The sequence below is a fragment of the Ailuropoda melanoleuca genome, chromosome 14 (assembly GCF_002007445.2).
Source record: "Ailuropoda melanoleuca isolate Jingjing chromosome 14, ASM200744v2, whole genome shotgun sequence".
Taxonomy (NCBI): domain Eukaryota; kingdom Metazoa; phylum Chordata; class Mammalia; order Carnivora; family Ursidae; genus Ailuropoda; species Ailuropoda melanoleuca.
Window position 1 is genome coordinate 95,365,798 of NC_048231.1, and position 21,658 is coordinate 95,387,455.

The 21,658-nt window shown below is 35.6% G+C and overlaps 1 protein-coding gene across 2 annotated transcripts in view; it reads left to right on the top strand.

The window, feature by feature from the left end:
- The window catches only part of CDH7 (cadherin 7), a 120,956-nt gene extending 99,553 nt beyond the window's left edge, over nt 1-21,403 (top strand). For both annotated transcript variants that reach the window (XM_002924875.4, XM_019805552.2), the window contains exon 12: nt 18,727-21,403. In XM_002924875.4, coding sequence (XP_002924921.1) covers nt 18,727-19,220 — 494 coding nt within the window. In that variant the 3' untranslated portion in view covers nt 19,221-21,403. The remainder of the gene's footprint in view (nt 1-18,726) is intronic.
- Nucleotides 21,404-21,658: the final 255 nt, after the last annotated feature.

Sequence of the window (21,658 nt, forward strand, 5' to 3'; positions counted from 1 at the left end):
TATATCCCACCTTTTTTCGGAAAAGATTTAAGGTAGATTTTTAAATTATTCACATATTTGAAAAGATTGCAATTTCAGCAATGCAAAAGTTATAATTTCCAAAGAATTAACATATTGAATTATACTCTCCATGATTACTTTATTGCATGGTTGAATAAGATTTATAACTTATATTAGAATTAGTTTTATAAGAATTTATGCAGTACCGTTTTAAAAATTGGGAGACATCCAACATCAGCATTGGGTAATGGGTTTATTCCTTAGCTACATTGTCTTTCAGAGTAGGACTTCCTACATCAAGGACAACGAGCATTTAATATCGCACCTGAGACCGACCGTACTGTGTGTTTTCTTGGGGTCTAATAGAATTTGAAAACCCATTTATAATGCATTTTTGTAAAAGCTGAATTTGGCAATGTGAGTCATCATTGTGTAATGTTTAAAAACAAGATTTATGAAGTTAGGCAAACCTAGCTTTTATTACTGCTCCCACCATACACTCGCTCTTCACCAGCTTTTTTATAAAGCTGGCTACTTAATCTAGAAGGAGAAAATAATAGAACTAGACTGTAAGGTTGTTGTAAAAATTAAATGAGATAATCAAATGGCTGCCATAGAGTGGACACGCAATAACTTTTAAGTGTTACTGATAAAGTGAATTCTCAACCTATTAACCAAGCTAAGGTCTAGTTACTAATACACTGTAAATGATGTCATACAAATGTAAATTACTGCCTTCAATAACTTCAGCTAACCAAATAAATCTAGAAAGGAAAAAACTTTTTTTTTTCAAATAGCTTTACACAGGTGGCAGAAAGTCTCAGAAATTCATTAGAAACAGTAAGTAATTCTCAGTTAAAGCCTGATTAAAATAGAATACAAAGTCTAGAGTAAATTTTGAAAAAGATGGAACCATTGCAAAGGCAGATGGTACATGCATGACTCTTTTTTAACTTGGCCAGTTTATCACAGACAATTTAGATTATGTCATCTTGGAAAGAGTAAGATAAAATTATATTCCTCACAATTTAATCATACCCAACAATTAATTACCTTTGATTTTTTTTTTAAGGCTGTGTATCTAATGAAGCCTACTTCATCGTTAGAACATACTTTTACCTTTGACCTAAGGATTCCTTGCAAGTTAGGTGGCTTGATGGTTCTAATTAAGAATCATTACCTAGCTGTCACTGAAAATAAGTGAAATAGAGTTCTATAGATTTCATTCTTGTATATGATATATGAAAGTGTGTGTGTGTGTATACATACGTCTCCAGGTAAGATTATAGGTTTCTGTGGATATCATCAAAGTTTAAATTTGAGCATTTTCCTTTAACAGATACCAGACTAGGAATACCTCTAACACTTCTTAGAATAAGCTGTTTATATTTTACTCATTTAAGTTTCTCCAAGTCTACAAAAACATAAGTCAAAACAGGGCCTATTGTACTGAAATTCATTTGGGAATTAATGGCTTTCATTTCTCAATAAGGACTTGGCTCAGTAATCAGTATGTTCAAATACTGGTATTTCTGTTCAGAACTGAGTCTTTTTATGCCTTATTTCCTGAGTCTTTGGAAACAGATGATCAGGGCTTTGCGTATTCTTTTGGTTCCGTCTCCTCAATTACAGACTCTAGGTGTTCATACAACATGTGCCAAAGCCAACCTGACTGTTCGGGTGGGGGTGTTGTAGATGGGGTGCACAGCCTGGCACGGATCATGACTTCCAGTGCACAAGGGACTCATACTTTATACCTCAAGAAGTGAGGTGGATTTTATTCCTAGACATTAGATACCAGGATTTGTAACTCAACCTTTTTAGTCTTCTAAATAAATATTGCTAGAAAAAAAAATCAAAGTAGGGGAGCCTGGGTGGCTCAGTTGGTTAAGTGTCTGCTTTCAGCTCAGGTCATGATCTCAGGGTCCTGCGATTGACCCTCACATCTGCTCCCTGCTCAATGGGGAGTCTGTTTCTCCCTCTCCCTCTGAATCTCCCCCTTGCTCATGCTCTGTCTCTCTCTCTCAAAAAAATGGTTTTTAAAAAAACAAGGTAAAGGGGTGGAAATAGGGGAGAACTAACTGAGAATCTAGTTCAATCTGAGGATGAAACTAGAGAAGCACCTGGGCTTTTAACCCCTAAGAAAAGGTGCGTCCCTGTATGCCAAGTTTGTGTTCCAGTGATGTTTCAAATTAAAGCTATTTGTAAGATGCGAGATAGGGATGCCCTGGTTTCCAGAATATTCATGCTGGAAGGCATCATAGAAATCAGTTGTAGCCCAAACCTTTGCACTTTGCAGAGGGGGAAAAGGAAGTACAGTTGGGTTCAAGGATTTCAGAAGTTCATATAACAAGTTCATGGCCACTATGCCATAAGATTCTAGGTCTCCTTAGTGCCAATCACTGCTTTTGGATTAAACTGCAAAGAAAATACACCTTGAAAATATTTTTAAAATTGTTCACATGTAGCCCTTTCTTTCTCAAAATTGGAGAGTCATGTTGTCTGAAGTTGGTCATATTGACTTCCATGTTTGTGTCCTTCTAACTTTATGGATGAACTCTTTCCTGAGTTTTCTGCCATCCCAACTTTCTTCTCACCCTTTCTAATTTATTTCTACCTGAATTCTCTAATGAAAGTGATAAGGCTATCAGTCAAATGCAATTATTTTGCAAGTAGGAACATTTCATCAATATATGGCAAGATACTTTAGTATTCTAATGCTTGACTAAATATTTTGCCACAACATCAATTTTTTAAAGATATTTATTTATTTAGAGAGAGAGAGCACACAAGCAGGGGGAGGGACAGAGGGAGAGAGAGAGAATGGTAAGCAGACTCCATGCTCATCTCAGAGCCTGATGAGGGGCTCCACCTCATGCCTCTGAGATCTTGACCTGAGCCAAAAGCAAGAGTCAGAGGCTTAACAGACTGAGCCACCCAGGTGCCCTCCCCCAACACCAATTTTGCTATGCATTTTTATCATAAATTCATAATAATGGACACAGATGGTTACTTTTCAACCAAGCTGAATGCATTTTAGAAAAAAACAAATTTGAGGCACCTGAGTGGCTCAGTTGGTTAAGTGCCTCATGACCTCTGGGTCCTGGACCAAGCCCCGTTGTAGTCAGGCTCCCCACTGAGCAGGGAGTGTGTTTCTCCCTCTCTCTCCGTTCCTCCCCTCATTTGTGTGCTCTCTCTCTCAAATGAGTAACTTAAATCTTAAAAAAAAAAAAAAGTATGAATGACATTAAATTATTACTTCAGTGGATTTTGAGAAATGAGCAGAAAGAATTTCAGTTGTTTTAAAATGTTTCAATATTAAATATTGCACATGTATCCAGAGACAATTATAGCTATTTTCTTTGTTAGTCTGCACTGTTAGTTTCTTTGTTAGCCTGTGCGTTATCCTACACACTAAAATTGTCACTGAATTTACTATGTTAAGTTTTGTTTTTCCATATTTGGACCTTTAGGTCCAAGTAATTGAAGTCCTGTAACATCCCCTCTGGCTCCTTGCTCTTAGCCACAACTGGAATTAGACTGGCCCAGCTTCCGGTTTAATAAGACATTTGTGGAAACCACTGTTCACTACATGGAATTCAAGTTCTTTCAGCGTGTCCAGGAGGGCCAGCTTGGCATTCGCTGTCATGTGTCTTTTCACTTTTCTTTCCTGATCTACTGCGTGCTGAATCATATTTGCTCCTCTGCCACTGTGGCCACTCATGATTTTGTTCAACCGGAAAATATTTTCCTAGTTTTATAAGTGATAGTACTACCTACGTAAAATATATTTTATATATATATATATATATATATATATATAAAATATATTTTATATATATATATATAAAATATATTTTATATATATATATATATATAATATATATATATGATTGTGGAGAACAATATGGCACGACACAAAAGATTGATCCCCATCATAATCTGTAACAATAGTCAATAGTCCTAATGATAATAAAGGACAGAAGTGGCTAGTTTATGGTGGCACATGTGTTCCTCTTTCAAACAAGTGTAAGCATAGTAGAAATNTTGTGTCGTGCCATATTGTTCTCCACAATCATATATATATATTATATATATATATATATATATATAAAATATATTTTATATATATATATATATATATATATATATAAAATATATTTTATATATATATATATATATATATAATATATATATATGATTGTGGAGAACAATATGGCACGACACAAAAGATTGATCCCCATCATAATCTGTAACAATAGTCAATAGTCCTAATGATAATAAAGGACAGAAGTGGCTAGTTTATGGTGGCACATGTGTTCCTCTTTCAAACAAGTGTAAGCATAGTAGAAATTAGTTACATTTAATAAGCTCCTACTAAGTGCTAGACATTAGCTAGATGCTTTATGAGCATGGTCTAATTTAATTCTCACAACACATTTTCTAGTCAGGTATTAGTAAATAGTGTTATGCCCACTTTGTATATGAGAAAACTGTAAATTAGGGGAGACATGCACAAAGTTATATGGTGTCACAGCCGGGACCCAAACATAGGTGGGACTGCTTTCTGGATGTCTTTTATAAGGTATTTTCCCTATGTGTTTTCCAATAGGAGAGACTTGTGTGTCTCTAGGAAATGCCTGCAGATCTGTGCATATCACAGCCCAGGTACTGTCGAATTGGAGCTATCAGAATCTTTGATCTGCTTTACAAAGCAGCTTTATCACTTCTTTGGTTAACTCTAATTTACAATATCCTCCAATTGCTTCCAACCTTGAGAGAACACATCAGGAACTGTATGTGAGAAATTTGAGATTATACTTCATTATAACCAAAATATATAGTACACCAGTTGTCTTTGTACACACAGTATTCATTGTACTTAGGTCAGTTTTATGTCTGTCTTGATACTCAAATCATTCTAACTAGCACATTTAATGGAGAGGAAGTCTGTGCTACTTTTTGGGGTGTAGGGGGAAGCTCAGTTTTGGTTGTAATGAGATGTTTCGCTGTCTCCAGACATGGAAAGCAGCATCTTTTCTGTACAAATGAGTTGCAGAACTCTGGATGGGCACATTCATCATTCCAACAGACTGCTGGCATTAGAAATTTGACTAGAGTTATTAAATCCTAAACGATTTTCCTATATCCCTACCTCTCCTCCTGACTTAGTCCCCACTTCCATATGTTTAAAGGGGAATCAATCAGCCTTTACTCTTCTCTTCCATCTCCCACAGCCAATCAGTGCCCCCAAGATATGAAATTTTACTTTGTTGATTCTTGAATCTATGCCATGCTCTCCCTTGGTGCTGCACTTGATTTTGCCCTGGGTCTCTCGTCACCCTCCTGAATTAAGGCAGTGACCTGTCTCTACCAGACCCAATCCACCAGCATCCCAGGCAGACTAAGCTTTTGCAAAGCAAATGTGACTGTGATACACACCAGCTTAACATAAGATTTCCATGGCTCCAGTGGTCTACAGGTGAAAATCACAGACTTTCTATGGCCTAACAGCTCTCTACCATTTCAACCTTCAGCCAAATGCAGAGCTGCTCTTTTTCAGACTCATCCTGCTTTGTCTTACCTGCTCTTACGTGATTTGCTCCTTCTGCCTGGAACAACTTTCTCCCTTTTTGCTTCGGAATCGAGGTTGGGTGTTGTTCCTGCGTACCCCATAGCACCTTGTGTATACCAGAGCATCCTTCGTGGCTGACTCACCTGTTTCATTAGTTTGTCTCTTTGTCTGTCTGCTCCCGTAGACTCCTGCTTTTAGAGGCAGGGGCTGAGTATTATTTTATTGCTATGTATGTAGCCATAAAATGCTGATATGACATGTAGAGGGCATGCCATACCTGTATGCCGAATGAGACCATGAATGATTTGAATGTATTCATTAGTGGAAAAGAAGGTTTGATTTTACTGTTGTCCTTATCCATAAGTAGTTTCTCCATTGGGCCCAGATTTTCCTGTTTCCTAAGATTATATGATTTTAGGGCATTTTGTCTGAAATCCAGCCTGTCTCCTCATTTTTTTTTCTGTAAAGTGGATATGGCACACACTTAAATTATATTTTGGGGTTAATAGCCCTGGAGATCTATAAGGGCTCAAGAAAAAAATAAATCTGAATATGTGATTTTCTGAATCTATCTAAAGATAGAGAAAAATACTGAAGTAGATATTTCAAGGATACCATATTTGTTGTTAAAGTTCTGTTTAAATTTTAGTTTAAAATGCTATCATTGATATCTAGTTTACCTCATTCATATGCTTGGATTTTATCAAATATAAATCTTCATTTATTCTTCGCGACTATAAATAATAGAGCAGGTTCCTAAGTACAAGTTCAAATTCTGGCCTTCTGTGACTGAGGATCTGCATATATCTCTTATTCCACAGCACATAGATCCAGACAAAATGACAAGTTGAATTCTCTCATCCTTTAGATCTTAGCTTAGTTGTCACTTACAATGACCTCCGTCTTTGATCACCTGACTGCACTAGTACCCGTGTATTTTTCCTATCATTTCACTTTTTAAAACATAAATTATTTCTTTGCCTGAGACATTTCAGAAGCATCAAATGTACTTACATAAAATCCAAATGGTTCTCATGGCCCACAAACCCAGACATGTTCTGACACCTGCTCACCTCTTGAAGGTATCAGGCTGTCTAATCCTTCACTCACCCTGTAGGAAGAACCACACAGCTGCCTTTCCATTAGTTTCAAACATGCCACCCTGTTACTGAAAGATTTTTCCTAAATCCCTGTACCTTTTGGGCTCACACCACCCTTTATGACCAGCTTCAGTGTTTCCTTCTCAGGGGGAAGTCTTACCTACTGATTAAATTAAGCATGGCGCACAACCATGATTCTTTGTCTTTTTAATTGAAGTATACTTGACATACAATACCCTATTAATTTCAGGTGTACATTCTAGTGATTTGAAATTTTTATATGAAATGATCCCCATGATAAATCTAGTTACCATATATCACCATACAAAATTGTTACAAAATTATTGATTATATTCCCTATACATTACACTCCCATTTCTTGTCTTATAACTGAAGGACTGTACAACTTAGTCTCCTTTACTTATTTTGCCTATATAGTACACCTATATAGTCATTCCCTATTCTGGTAACCCACAGTTTGTTTCCTAGGAGTCTGTTTCAATTTGTTTTTTAGATTTCACATATAAATGAAATCACTCAGTATTTGTCTTTCTCTGAGATATTCTAGACACATCCATGTTGTTGCAAATGACAAGATTTCATTCACTGTTGTGGCTGAGTAATATTTGTGTGTAGGTAGGTGTGTGTATATATATATATGTATACATTATATGTATAATTATAATATATATATATAGAGAGAGAGAGAGAACATACAGTAGGGAGATTCCTCAAAACATATCTCTTTGAATTGGTGCTTTCATTTTCTTTGGATAAACACCCAGAAGTGGAATTACTCGATCTTATGGTAGTTTTTACCTTTTGAGGGAACGCCATACTGTATTCTGTAGTGGCTATACCAATTCACATTCCCACCAACAGTGTGCAAGGGTTTTCTTTTCTCTACACCCATGCCAACACTTATTTTTTGTCTTTTTGACAATTGTCAATCTGACAGGTATGAGGTAATGTTATGGTTTTGAATGACATTTCTCTAGTGATTAGTGATGTTAAGCATCTTTTCATGCTCATATTCACTATATGTATGTCTTCTTTGAAAAAATTACTATTCAAGTTTTGTACCCATTTTTAATTGGGTTGTTTGCTTGTTTGTTTTTGATATTAAGGTAAGTTTTTATATTTTGCATATTAACCCCTTATCAAATATATGATTTGCAAATATCTTCTCCCATTCAGTATGTTGCCCTTCACTGTGCAAAAACTTTGATGTATTCCCAGTTGCTTCTTTTAGTTTTGTTACCCTGCCTAAGGAGACTGGTCCAAAAAATACTGCTAAGACCAATGTCAAGGAACTTACTATGTTTTCTTGTAGGAGATTTATGGTTTCAGGTCTTCCTTTCAAGTCTTTTAATCCATTTGGAGTTTATTTTTGTTTATGGTGTAAGAAAATGGTCAGGTTTTCCCATCACCATTTCCTGAAAAGATGGTCTTTTCCTTGTATATTCGTGCCTCCTTTGTCGTATATTAATTGACTGTGTGTTTATTTCTGGCCTCTCTTATCTATTCCATTGATTTACGTGTCAGTACCATACTGTTTCGATTTCAGTAGCTCTGTAGTATAGGTTGAAATCAGGGAGCATGACACCTCTAACTGTTCTCTCTCAGGATTGCTTTGGCTATTTGGGGTCTTTTGAGGTTCCATATATATTTTAGGATTTTTTGTTGTAATTGTGTAGAAAATGACATTGGTAATTTGAAGGGATTACATTGAATTTGTAGTTTGCTTTGGATAGTATGGACATTTTAAAATAATTTTTTTTTCCAATTCATAAACATGGTTTATCTCTTCTTTTAATTTGAGTCATCTTCAATTTCTTTCATCAGTGTCATAGTTTTCAGAATACAGGTCTTTCACTACCTTAGTTAAATTTATTCCTAGGTAATTTTTTAAAAGATTTTATCCATTTATTTTGAGAGAGAGACCAAGCTAGAGGGAAGGGTAGAGAGAGAGGAAGAAGCAGACTCCCTGCTGACCTGGGAGCCTGATGCGGGGCTCAATCCCAGGACCCTGGATCATGACCCAAGCTGAGGGTAGACGTTTAACCAACTGAGCCACCCAGGCAGCCCCTTACGTAATTTTTTTGATGAAGTTGTAAATGTGATTGCTTTCTCAATTTCTCCTTCTTGATAGCTTGTTATTAGTGTAGAGAAATGCAACCTATTTCTATATGTTAATTTTGTATTGTGACTTTTACTAAATTCATTTATTCTGGTAGTTTTTGGTGGAGTCTAAGGTTTTCCGTATACAGTATCATGTCATTTGCAAATAGTGACAGTTTAATTCTTTTCCAATTTAGATGCCCTTTTTTTCCCCTTGCCTAATTGCTATGGCTAGGACTTCCTATACCATGTTGAATAAAAGTGGCAAGAGTGGATAGTATGGACATTTTAAATGTATTCTTGTCTTATTCCTGATCTTAAAGGAAAACCTTTTAGTTTTTACCCTTGAGTATGATGTTAGCTGTGGGTTTGTGATATATGACCTTTCTAATGTTGAGGTGTGGCTCTTCTGTACTCACATTGTTGAATTTTTATCATAAGTGGATGTTGAATTCTGTCAGATGCTTTTTCTGCATCTATTGAGATGATATGATTTTTAAACTTCATTTTTGTTAATGTGGCATATAATGTTGATTAATTTGCAGATGTTGAAACATCCTTGGCATAAATTCCACATAATCATGGGGTATAATTCTTTTATATTTTTTAAGGTTTATTTATTTAAGAGATAGACAGTTAGCAGGGGGAGGGGCAGAGGGAAAGGGAGATAAGCAGTCTCCACACTGAGCAGGGAGCCCATTGCAGGAATTGATCCCAGGACCCTAAGATCATGACCTGAGCCAAAAATCAAGAGTCAAATGCTTAACCAACTGAGCCACCCAGGTGGCGCATGGGGTATAGTTCTTTTAATGTAATGCTGAATTTCGTTTGCTAATAGTTTGTTGAGGATTTTTGCATCTATTTTCATCAGGGATATAGGCCTATAATTTTTTTTTATGTCTTTAGTTTTGATATCAGGGTAATGCTGGCCTTGTAAAAGGAGTTTGGAAGCATTCCTTCCTCTTCATTCTTTGGAGAGTTTTTTAATTACTAATTCACTATCATTACTTGTCACAGCCTATTCAGATTTTCTGTTCATAATTCAATCTTGAAAGGTTGTATTTCTAGGAATTAATCATTTTTTCTAGGTTGTCCTATTTCTAGTGTATAATGATAGTAGTCTGCTATGATCCTTTGTATTTCTATGGTATCAGTTTAACTTCTATTTCTGATTTATATGGGTCCTGTTTTTCTCTAGAAAACTCTGGCTAGAGGTTTATTGGTTTCGTTTCTTTTAAAAAAAAAAAAACAGCTCTTAGTTAGGCATTGATCTTTACTATTTTTTAAGTCTCTATTTAACGTATTTATACTCAGATTGTTATCATTTCCTTCCTCTTCTAACTTTGGAATTTGTTCATTTACTGCTTCTCTTAGGTGTAAAGTTAGATGGTTTCTGGGGTTTTGAGGTACGCTTGTATCACATGCTTTAGCTCTCCACATGTTTTATTTTTCTAGTTATCTTGTGATTGATTTCTAGTTTCACACTATTGTGGTCAGAAAAGATACTTGATATAATTTCAATCTTCTTGAATTTATTGTAACTTGTTTTGCAGCTTAACGTGTGGTCTAGCTTGGAGAATGTTCAATGTGCACTTGAAAAAAAAAGCGTAGTCTGAAGTTTTTAGATGAAATGTTCTCTGTATATCTGTTAAGCCCATTTGGTCTAATGGGTTGTTTAAAGCCAATGTTATTGATTTTTCAGTCTGGATGATCTATTATTCATTGATGCAAGTAGGGTGTTAAAGTCCCCTTACTATTTTGTATTACTGTCAATTTTTCCCTTTATGTCTGTTATAATTTGCTTTATATATTTACATGCTCATATGTTGGGTGCGTAGATATTTACAAATGTTATATTTTCTTCTTGGAGTCAGTTCTTTTTAAAGCGTATTTCGTCTGATATGAGTACTTCTCCAGCTTTATTTGCATGGAATATCTTTAGCTCTAAAGTGAGTCTCTTGTAAGCACCACATAAATGGGTCTTGTTTTTATCCATTCAACCAACCTATGCCTTTTGATTGGTTCATTTAGTCCAGTTACATTTAAAATGTATTGATAGGTATATGCTTATTGTTATTTTACTGTTTTCTTTTTTTTTTTAAGATTTTAGTTATTTATTTGACACAGATAGAGACAGCCAGCGAGAGAAGGAACACAAGCAGGGGGAGTGGGAGAGGAAGAAGCAGCCTTATAGCGGAGGAGCCTGATGTGGGGCTCGATCCCATAACGCAGGGATCACACCCTGAGCCGAAGGCAGACGCCCAACGTCTGCACCACCCAGGCGCCCCTTTACTGTTTTCTGATTGATTGTTTTTATAGTTCTTCTGTGTTTCTTCTTCTCTTGATCTCTTGTGGTTTGATGGTTTTTGGATTGTTAGATATATATATATGTATATGTATATATATATGTGTATATGTATATATATATATGTGTATATATATATATATATGGTAGTCTGTTTTAAGCTGATAGTCAATTTCCAATGCATTCTAAAAGTACTACATTTGTACTCTCCCACACACACATTTTATGTCCTGATATCATACTTTACATCTTTTTCATTTAATTTTCATACGATTTTTAAGTGGCTGATCCATTGTCTTTATTTTTTAGTTAATGGCCTTTTCCACTTAAAGAGGACATTTTAACTTTTCTTGGAAGTCTGGTTTAGTGGTGATGAACTCCTTTAGTTTTTGCTTGTCTGGGAAGTAGGGATCTTGGGCACACTGTGCTGGAGCTTACTTAGCGGGACAGCTAGAGCTAGACCAGGTTTGACCTGGGGGGTGGTTGCTGGGCATGCCATGCTTGGGGCACCTTGGCCAGGGACGCCAAGGTATGCTCCCCCAACACCTGCAATTCTTTATCATGAAACCTGTGTATTTCTTTTGTGTCAGTTACGATTTGTAAACATATTTATTTGCTTTGCTCAAATTTAAGAACATCTTGAGAGTACTGATCTTAATCTTTCTTTTTTTAAACCAGTGTATTCTTGGGGCCTAATGTAGGAGGAAAAATATTTTGGAATGAATTTGTAAATAGTATTTATCACATTCTGTTCATTTTCCTATCTTTGCCCCATATTTTAAGCTTCTCTAGAATAGATTTGATATCTCTATTATTTTGCCATCCAATAAATACAATAGCATAGATATCAAATAACTAAATAGGAGTTATCAAAAATCACGTGAGTACAAAGTAAAATTTGTTTCTTTTTGTGTACCTATTATATAATTCAAATTTTAGCAAGATCCAGAGGAATAGGAACTATTTAAGATTTTATTATAGAAGTTTATCATATATGACCTGTTATTGTGCTTACTATATATATATTTTTTAATTTTACAAATATAACTCAATCTTTATAAGGTGACTATAAGATAGTTTCTATGAGTTAAGTTCTATTATCCCCATTTTGAAGAGGAGGAAATTGAGGCAGGGCAAAGTACAATAGCCTATCTAAGCCCACATATTCAGGAAATAGAGGCAAGGAGTCAGTGTAAATGTGGGTTTAGGCAAGGGATTTGAGGTACACTCCAGGAGTTACACTGTATAATAATTGGTTCATTAAGGTAGTGAGATGAGCAAGAGGTAAATACAAGGAGAAATTTAAGTTAGAGTCCAAGATGACCTGGAAGTTTCTGGTTTAGGTATTCTTTTGAGAAAAGAACACAAGATAGAAACAGATTGAAGTTAATGGGTTTAAATCTGCAAAGAGACATTTGGGCAGAAAGTTGTTAGAGTAAAATAAGTGATAATATATGGCAATTATAATTTTCTATTGTTACTAAGTATTTACTATATTCTAAGCAGTCCATATGTTATCAATAAAAATTATGACTAGTCATTTATGAATATGGTCTGACTTTATTCAGAGAGATAGATGGGAGAGTTATATGTCAGAGACCTCACCAATTGCCATATATAGAAAATAGTTGAATTCCTGGGTTTTATTGAGCTCATGTTGAAAGAGTATTGGGTGAAAAAATTTGAGGAAGATTTACCCTAGGTATTACCTAGAGAAGAGAGACCACCAGACCATAATTTGAAAGGAGAGAGTGAAATGTTTAATTTTAAAATTGTAAGAATTCCTGTAATAGTCTATTAATTTAAGAAAACTCACCCATATCATGTTTCCTGGTTGAAGTCCTGTGTCACATATGATAGACATGCCATGTAAACTAAGGGCTGACTGGTGCCCATCAGATTGGGCAGATGTTAACAAGACCATTGGTGATCTTAGTCTGAGGGGAAAAAAAAAAACTCAGATTTAGTTTCAGGGCAATCAGGATATAAGAATGTGGAAATATGAAATAGGCTACTTTTATAAAAAGAAAAGTCAGTAAAATTGAGTGTAGTTGAAGATAAATCATTGGAAAATTCTCAATGACCTGTTTTTCGGTGAAAGTATGGAACTCTGGTATAGCTCCAGGCATGGAGAAAGTGGTGGGAATTTGGACGTGACACTGAAAGGAATTGAGATGTTTCTCTATCATGGTTGTTTCTGATGTGAAGCCATCAAAGTTCAAGTTCAAAATTAAAATTCGTGAAAATTAGTGCCAAATGGAGAAAATGTAACAGTTTTAATAATATTTATGCAAATCAACAGGATCAAAAGACAGTGAAGAGTTAAAAAAAACAAAAGTTATTGAAGAGCTAAGTTCTACTCCCACATGGATGTGGGTAATCACTTATAATAAATTGCTGAACTTGGATACAGATTGTACTAGCAGATTTTTCATTTAGAGTAGGTCATTTTTCAGTTACACCTAGTAGACACAGTAATAATTGTAGTTAATAGTTGTTTCACTGTTCAATATGTCATTTGGCAATAAAATTTTAGAGCAGTATACCTCAGATCATACACAATTTAGATTTTCTAGTATTTTTGAATCTTTCATTTTGTCCAGAGAAATATGTTATGATTCGCAAGTGTGAACCACATATGTAATTTTAAAATTTCACGTAGCCTCATTAGGAAAACTAAAAAGACACAACTGAAATAAATGCTGATAACATAGTTAATGCATTAGCCAACTATTATCATTTTAACATGTAATCAATAAAAATATAGTTTAACAATTGTCTTGAACATCACGTTTATTTTACACTAAAAGCACATCGCAGTTCATGTTTCAAATAGGGATAGCCACACTTCAAATGCTCAATAGCCACACGTGGCTAGTAGCTACCATGTTGGATAGTGAAGATTTAGACAAACATTTTATTGACCAATAAATTCTGATTATTCATAGAGACCATAGAGAAAATAGGTGACAGTGGCTTATCCTTCAAGTCTTACCTCCATGTCATCTCTTGTGAGACTTTCTCTGAGCATCCTGGCCAAAGCATACCATCCCATACATATTTACCTAGCATGTGTTATATTGCTATATAATTTATTGCGTTATATAATAGTTACTTTTTCTTATATAAAATATTGAACTTCACAATGGCAAGAGTTATCTCCATATCTCCAACCCATACTTTATTTTGATCAACAATTATTGAGTGCATATTTACTATCAAGTATTGCTTTTTGTGCTCAAGATATATCTATGGGGAATAAAATCACTGACCTTATAGGGATTACAGTTGCAGAAAATCAATGTCCAGTAAAAAATGTTGAATTAAAGGAAATTTAGGTTTTAATTTTTAGTGAGTCTCTAAACAATAGGTTAAACTTAAAGTGATGTTTAACAAGTATAAGGTCTTGCAATTTGATTTAAAGCAAGAACCTTTTATAGAGTTTTAGGATGCTTCTGGCTTGATAATAGTTCACATGACTGAGTGGTTTTAAATGAATTGACTCAAAATTTGAAATAAAGGAAATAGTTTTTCTTTAATATAAGTAGGCTTATCTAGCAGCGGTACCAATTTATACCACATCTGCAGAATTCTGCCTGCTTCTGGGGACCAAAACTGAATATTGAGAATTCAGACGTTTGCAAGCTTAGAAAATCCAGTGCAAGGGATTCAGGGTGACAATGAGGTGTTGAATTCAGCAGCTGAGAATACACTGTAAGTGCTTCTGGAACAAATTGGATGACTTTTAAAGTGTCTGCTGTCTTTAAGAAAATAAGATACTTGTTGGTGGAAGGTCATTGGAGAGGGGGCTTCTTAATTGTGGGGGCCAATAATGCTGTGGTTAACCTCCAGGAAGTATGTTAGGTGGGACTAAAGTACTTTCAAGATGATTAAGTAAACATGGATACGTATCAGGCACAGACCACAGTGATGTGGAGAATATAGGGGTCCACTACTTTATAGTATGCTATGGATTTTACACTTCTTTATCTTCCCTTTTATTTCTTTCCATTTGAGAGAATGGTGCTCTTCTGGTTTGCATGCTTCTTTGCACCTGTGTATGTCTGTACTTTCTCACAGTGAATTGCATTATGTTTTATACTATATTTATCCTTGTAAATATATAGCTACCAAGTTTGAGCTGCCTGGATGCAGGGATCCTCTCTGTTATGATTTTGCCAATAACTAGCACTATTGCCAAATAACTGGGATACTCAGAAAATGTTGAAGGTTAAAGAACTGAATTCTAAAACAGAAATTTAACAGTATGCTTTTGCTGCCGCACCTGTATTCTAATTGCTTTCTTAACATCTTCGCTTCCCTTCTTCCTATCCTGAGTCCACTCAGAATGATTTAAAAATACATATGTATATGATCATATCATGCAGTCCTTACACCAAGGTGGTTATCTCCCACCTCTTTCTTTACCACCCAGCCTTGTCATCTTTGCTAACTGCTTGATTGTGCCAAGTATAATCTTCCATATCACCTCTCCACCCCCCAGCCTAGCCTCCGCCTTCAGGGACATGTAAATGTGCCTTGTGTGGATCTGTTTCTTCTACTATAGACCTTTAAAAGATCATGTTTCCTTCTTTTGGAATAATTATCACAGTTCTACTTTAACATGTAATTCTCATTATTTAATAGTCTGCCCATTTCATTATAAGTTCTATGAAGAAGTGTGCTATGCTTCCGTCATACCTAATGCCTGTAATAAATGGTTAACACACATTTGTTAACCATATGTAAATTCATGAACAACCAACACATTGTAAGTGCCACGTGTCTAGACTAAATCTTTTCTGTCTCCACTCAGAAGTATCATCCATATGACAGAAAAGACATATGAGAAAAACCTCTTAAACTATATAATCTTGTGCTTACTTAAGCAGAAAATATTCTTTTTAATGCAGGGATTATCGCCATAGACCCTGAAGAGCACTTAATACTTGTTCTACGTAAAGGTTAAATTTTATTTTTTATATGTGCTCATGTAGTTAGAAATTAATATTCTCCTAAGTCATTGAAATGTTAAATTTTCTAACCTTCTTAAACACTTCATTTTTCTCAGCTTCAGGCAAGATTGAGAAATAAACTCTATAAGATATTGAGGTACTTTAATAGGTACTGAACCTGTGCACTGACACACCTATGGGTTCTTTCATGTTTCACTTGAACTGAGCACTGTACTTGTCAAAAAGTAAGTTTATCAGTTACATGAAAATACATTTACAATAGAACATAAGAAATAACTGTTTGTTAAAATAAACATAAAAACATAAAACAATCGTATATAATATATAATAAATGACAAGATTCATTATAATTGGAGGAAGGAAAGAGATTTGAGAATTTTGAAATATTTTGCCTAAATACAGATTTAAATTAAAAGAGTATCTAATTATTACATAATATCTTACTCTCTTCCTAGCCTCATTCACTTTTAGGCCCATTTCATTTCTTGTATCCTCTTGCACTCGTTTGGATATTTGCTCCCCCTCAATTCTGCTTCCAAGCTGGGTAACAGATTTCTCATATTCCTACCTCCACCTGTCCACCCATCATGATTCTCTCTGATACTCATCTTTCCATTCTCTCTGACTTCTCAAGAAGTATTATTTGGCCCCTGTGTCTTTCTGTTGCAATTACTTTTATTTTGGGGAGAACTATGTAAAAAGTTTCGGAAGCTAAAACCATAAATCTAAAATGTTATTCATCCATATGTCTTAAAATTTACTGATGTGTCTTTCTCTGAGCTAGCAAATATCACTTGAGCGCTCAGCTTGTATCTCAGTTACCTTCTATGGAAGCACTGGGCTCATAGCATCCGAGAGAGTGCAGAGGTTTGGGGCAGACGGAAGCGGAGGAGACTCCACTCCCACCTATTGCATTTCATTTCAATGACCACAGGCAGTTCTTTTCACATGCCTAAGACCACCGTCAAACAACAACACACATACCCCAGAGAACTACCCGGAGGGCCCAATGATAGGTCCTATTTGCAGACAGTCACTTTTCACCTTGCTGCCTTTTCTGCCTCATTTAATCTTTAGTGCACCTGCCTTGCCCTGTATTTGCTACACCTTCTACTTTGCTTGCTGACCTAATTTCATTGGGTTAGAGGAGACATTTTGAGTTCACGTGTTTGGTTGGCAGGAGGAGAACAATGAAAATTCTCTTTGGCGCACAGAGAAGTTCCTGCCACTCTACTAACTCTACTTACGTTATGCCCCAATCTCTCCAATTTACCTTGGGAACATTTGTCTATAATTATCACATGTGGTTAGGCTCCGTTAGTTCGAGTTACTTGCCCAAGATCACACAGCTACTATGTGAAAAGGCTGGACTTCTATCCAAGGCCATTTTGACAGCAAAGCTATATATTTTGGTTTCAAGGACCACGCCAGGACATTACAGCAGAAAAGGCCTTATTTAAGTAAGTGCTTAGATTTTTTGTAAGCAGCTTGAGGCAGAGGATGAGATATGTCCCATCTAGTCATTGCTTGTGATTATTCTGAATTACAGTGACGTCCTTCTTGGCTTTATATTTTTTATTTTCAGATGTATTCTTAATGCCAAACTAAGATACTTTAAATATTTCAAGTGTCTTTTAAAAAACAGGCTGAGAGTAATGAGCCCTTTGGGCCTTTTAGATCTTCAAGAAAAAAAAAAAGTTGGCTGATGTAATACAAAGGTAATTAAATATAATTCTTTATATATTTTGAACCCCAAAATTCAAGAACACCTTTTTTTTTTTAACTTAAGTGCCCATGAAATCTGATGTGTTTCCAATTCAGCTTTCAGTCACCCATAGCCTGAGTGAAGCAGAATGTTTCTTTGTATCTTTAATAAGTATACGCTACTAAGAGTGTATTCAGATGGTTTAAACCCAAATAATTGCCAGTGTATCTGGTTTCCTTTGCTTTCCAGTACAACCCTGTGCTTTATTATTTATTAATTTTGATAAACCTCTCTTTGGCTAAGCGGAAAATCTCACATCCTCTCTCTCCAGGTAGACTGTGTAAAGACCAAGTTCAGTATTTCATCCTGAAAGTGAGACTCAGTTTACCACGGAAAAGCTTTTACTCTTCATATATGGCCTGACATACTGGGTTTTATTTAACAGTGGAGTTTCTTAGACAAGTACTAGGCATTTCTTCAAAGAACCTGGCCAAATGCTAAAATCCATTTCCTTCTAAAATTGCAGTTGTTAAATTAGACCTAAAACATTTATGAATGTCAATTTGCCTTACCAGCAATTAAGGAGTTCAAAAAAAAAAGACAAAAAACGCTTTGTGCTGCATAGCTTTGAAATTATTATATTTATCCTGAACTGGCCCTTCGGTTTGCTCTAGCAAATACTTCGGAGGTTGCCTTAAAGAGGGAGATATCAGTTCTGAACAGGTGTGGAAAAAGGTTTCTTGATGTCTAAAAATGTCCTGTTTTAATGGCATTTTAGCAATTTCAGCACATCTGCTGTGATTTCGTCATGCAAGTAGATGGCCAACTCATTTCTCTTTCAAGGGCAGGAAATCTGTCAGTCAGGATCACAGGCCTAGCTTCACCATGATGGGGGGCAGCTGGCGATTCACTGAGACTGACCCTTTGCTGCCTCCTTGTTCTAGTGTTGATCCTCCTGATTGTCACCATGAGAAGACGGAAAAAAGAGCCTCTCATTTTTGACGAGGAGCGAGATATCAGAGAAAATATCGTGAGATATGACGACGAAGGTGGGGGAGAGGAAGACACAGAGGCTTTCGACATGGCCGCACTAAGAAATCTCAACGTCATCAGAGATACCAAGACTCGGAGGGATGTGACTCCAGAAATTCAGTTCTTGAGTCGACCAGCTTTTAAAAGCATCCCAGATAATGTCATTTTTCGAGAATTTATTTGGGAGAGACTGAAAGAAGCCGACGTGGATCCCTGCGCTCCCCCCTATGATTCCTTGCAGACGTATGCATTTGAAGGAAATGGCTCAGTGGCTGAATCACTCAGCTCCTTGGATTCCATCAGCTCAAACTCTGATCAGAATTACGACTACCTAAGTGACTGGGGGCCTCGCTTTAAACGACTTGCAGATATGTATGGAACCGGCCAGGAGAGTTTGTACTCATAGCCCTGGAACCTTAATTTGAAATGTACTGAAGAAAAAGTAAAAGCAAAAAAACAAAAACACCCACTACATACAGAAAACGAGAACTCGACTTACTAGAGAAAACGGTTGTAAATATTTCTCCATTTTTAACTGTTTAGGTTTTTGCCTTGGTGAAGCATATCTTCATTAGACTTATCCAAGGGACTGCACTGACCACAGACGTTGAGCATTTGAAGGCTTTTTGATAAATCGAAATGCTCAGTGGTCTGTGAATAGATAGCAACTCTCAGATATCTGCAAAGCACCTAACCTCGATGAGTAAGTAGTGCCCTGTGTTGTCCGTGAACCAAGCGTGCCCTGTACATAGCTTCACGGCACTGCCGGTGAGAAGAACAGAACACGATGTGCCATTGAAAAGTCCTGGAACTTCTTGCATATCAGAACTTGGGACAAATTTAATTTACAGTGTTGCTTTTAGCTTGCTAGGTCATAGAATCCAGCAGAAGTTTATTGCTGTTGGTTGGCAAATATATTTCATTTAGCAATATATAAATTCTTAGAAAATCCTCCCCAATCCTTCAATACAAGCCAATAAAATTTGGTTTAAGGCAACATAAACCGTTGTTTAGCAAATAAATTATGGAGTGTTCCCAATAAGAAAAAGGTAAATCATTCTTACAGTTTGCAGTCGTTTTGAGATGCTTGTGTAGGTATGAAAAAAGTTGCTGTCTATTCATTGATTTTTATTATCTCTTCTGATTTATACAGGAGACTATCTTTCCTTTTCTTATTTGACACATGGTGTTCTATTTATTTTGGAGCTCTGATCTCCACTAAATTCAGGTCCATCTGACTGCCTCATAGCATTAAGCTCGTCAGAACATGCTGATTTTTCTCTAGTCTGAGCTACATGAAGGGAATGAAGCATGGAAATGGAGAAAAAAATAGCAGAACAGTTGAGCCTTGCCGCAGTTCACATCTCAGAGAGGAGCACAGCTACAAGGACATATAAGTTGTTCATCTGAACCATTAGAATGTACCAAACAGTGGAATAAAATATTTGCATTTTAGAAAGATTTCAGAGAGAATTGAGATTTTTTTTTCTGATGCAAGATTTATTTTTGAAGGTCACAAGTTCTATATGCTCCAAAGACTTTTGAGAATTTGTTTTCCCCAGCCTCTTTTGCTGTAAACATATTGAGTAAAAGACTTTTTTTTTTTACTATATCTTAATGTAATGTTGTTATAAATTTCAAAAATCCGTCTTTAAATTCTGATGCAAATTTGTTCCTCAAGAATTTACCAAGCAATGTATGATTTCTGTGCTGGTTTAGATGGGCCAAAGTGAGGAGAGCAATTTCCAGTGATCACATGTGTTTGAGATGGGCCTCTTAGAATTTTATGATTAAAATGATATTTCCACCTCTCTTTTTCCTAGAATAGTACTAGTTTAATGTGCATATATTACAACAAGAATGGATTTTTTTTCTTTCATTTCTCCTTTTAAAAATTATTTATTGGGTTCCTAATAAATCTACAGGTAGTGGATACTGTATAGGAAATTACATTTTATAAAAGTGCTTTTTTCTGAAAGACAGACACTGGAATCAGACTATCAATATTTGGATTACATGAGGAGAAACCAGGATTCTATAAATCTACAGCTCATCTCTAGAAATACAGTACATGAAAGTGGCCTTCAGCTTCATCAAAATAAATAATTCACTAAGTCTGATTATCTGCAAACAGTCCTTTCATTTGAATTGAGTTTTGTAAACATTGTTTCAGGACTAGATAGATATGCTTCTTGCTGGATTAATATACATATATATGAAAAACTCGTAACAGTAAAAGGTTCTGTTCATGACTTTTAGTCACATGTGTAAGCTTTTCAAATAAAAAAAAAAAAAACGTAGTACACTTACCCAATTCAATAAAAGCAGAGTGTGGTTCAGGAATTATATAGGTGTGAAATCAGCAAGGTGCTGAGAAAACAGTTTTGTAATAATCCCCTTGTTGTCTCCAGGAAGATAAAATAGTACATTCGGATTATGATGTCAAAACTGCTGATTGTTGCACATATCACTAAATGGAGGTTTGAATGTATTTTAGAAAAGAAACATCACATCATTCACCTGGCTTTCTCTTGTTTTCAAGTATATATATATATATAATAGTATATTTTTTTTCTTGTTTTTTTTCATATTTGCTGGTCATAGATTGGGAAAAGAAAAGCTCAAATTTAAATAAAGATTTGAAATTCTTGCATATACCCATTTGTTCTTTTGTGTGTGGACAATTACATCAATACCGTATAAACTTGATTTAATGGTATTTTTTAAAAATGCTTGAGATAGCTGAAAGAATGCCCCTAATTCAGATGAAATTGATATGAAGTACTCTAGCTAAGCTTACCTGTAATGGGGGTGAATTGGTTATTTTAGTTTTCCTTTTTCTTC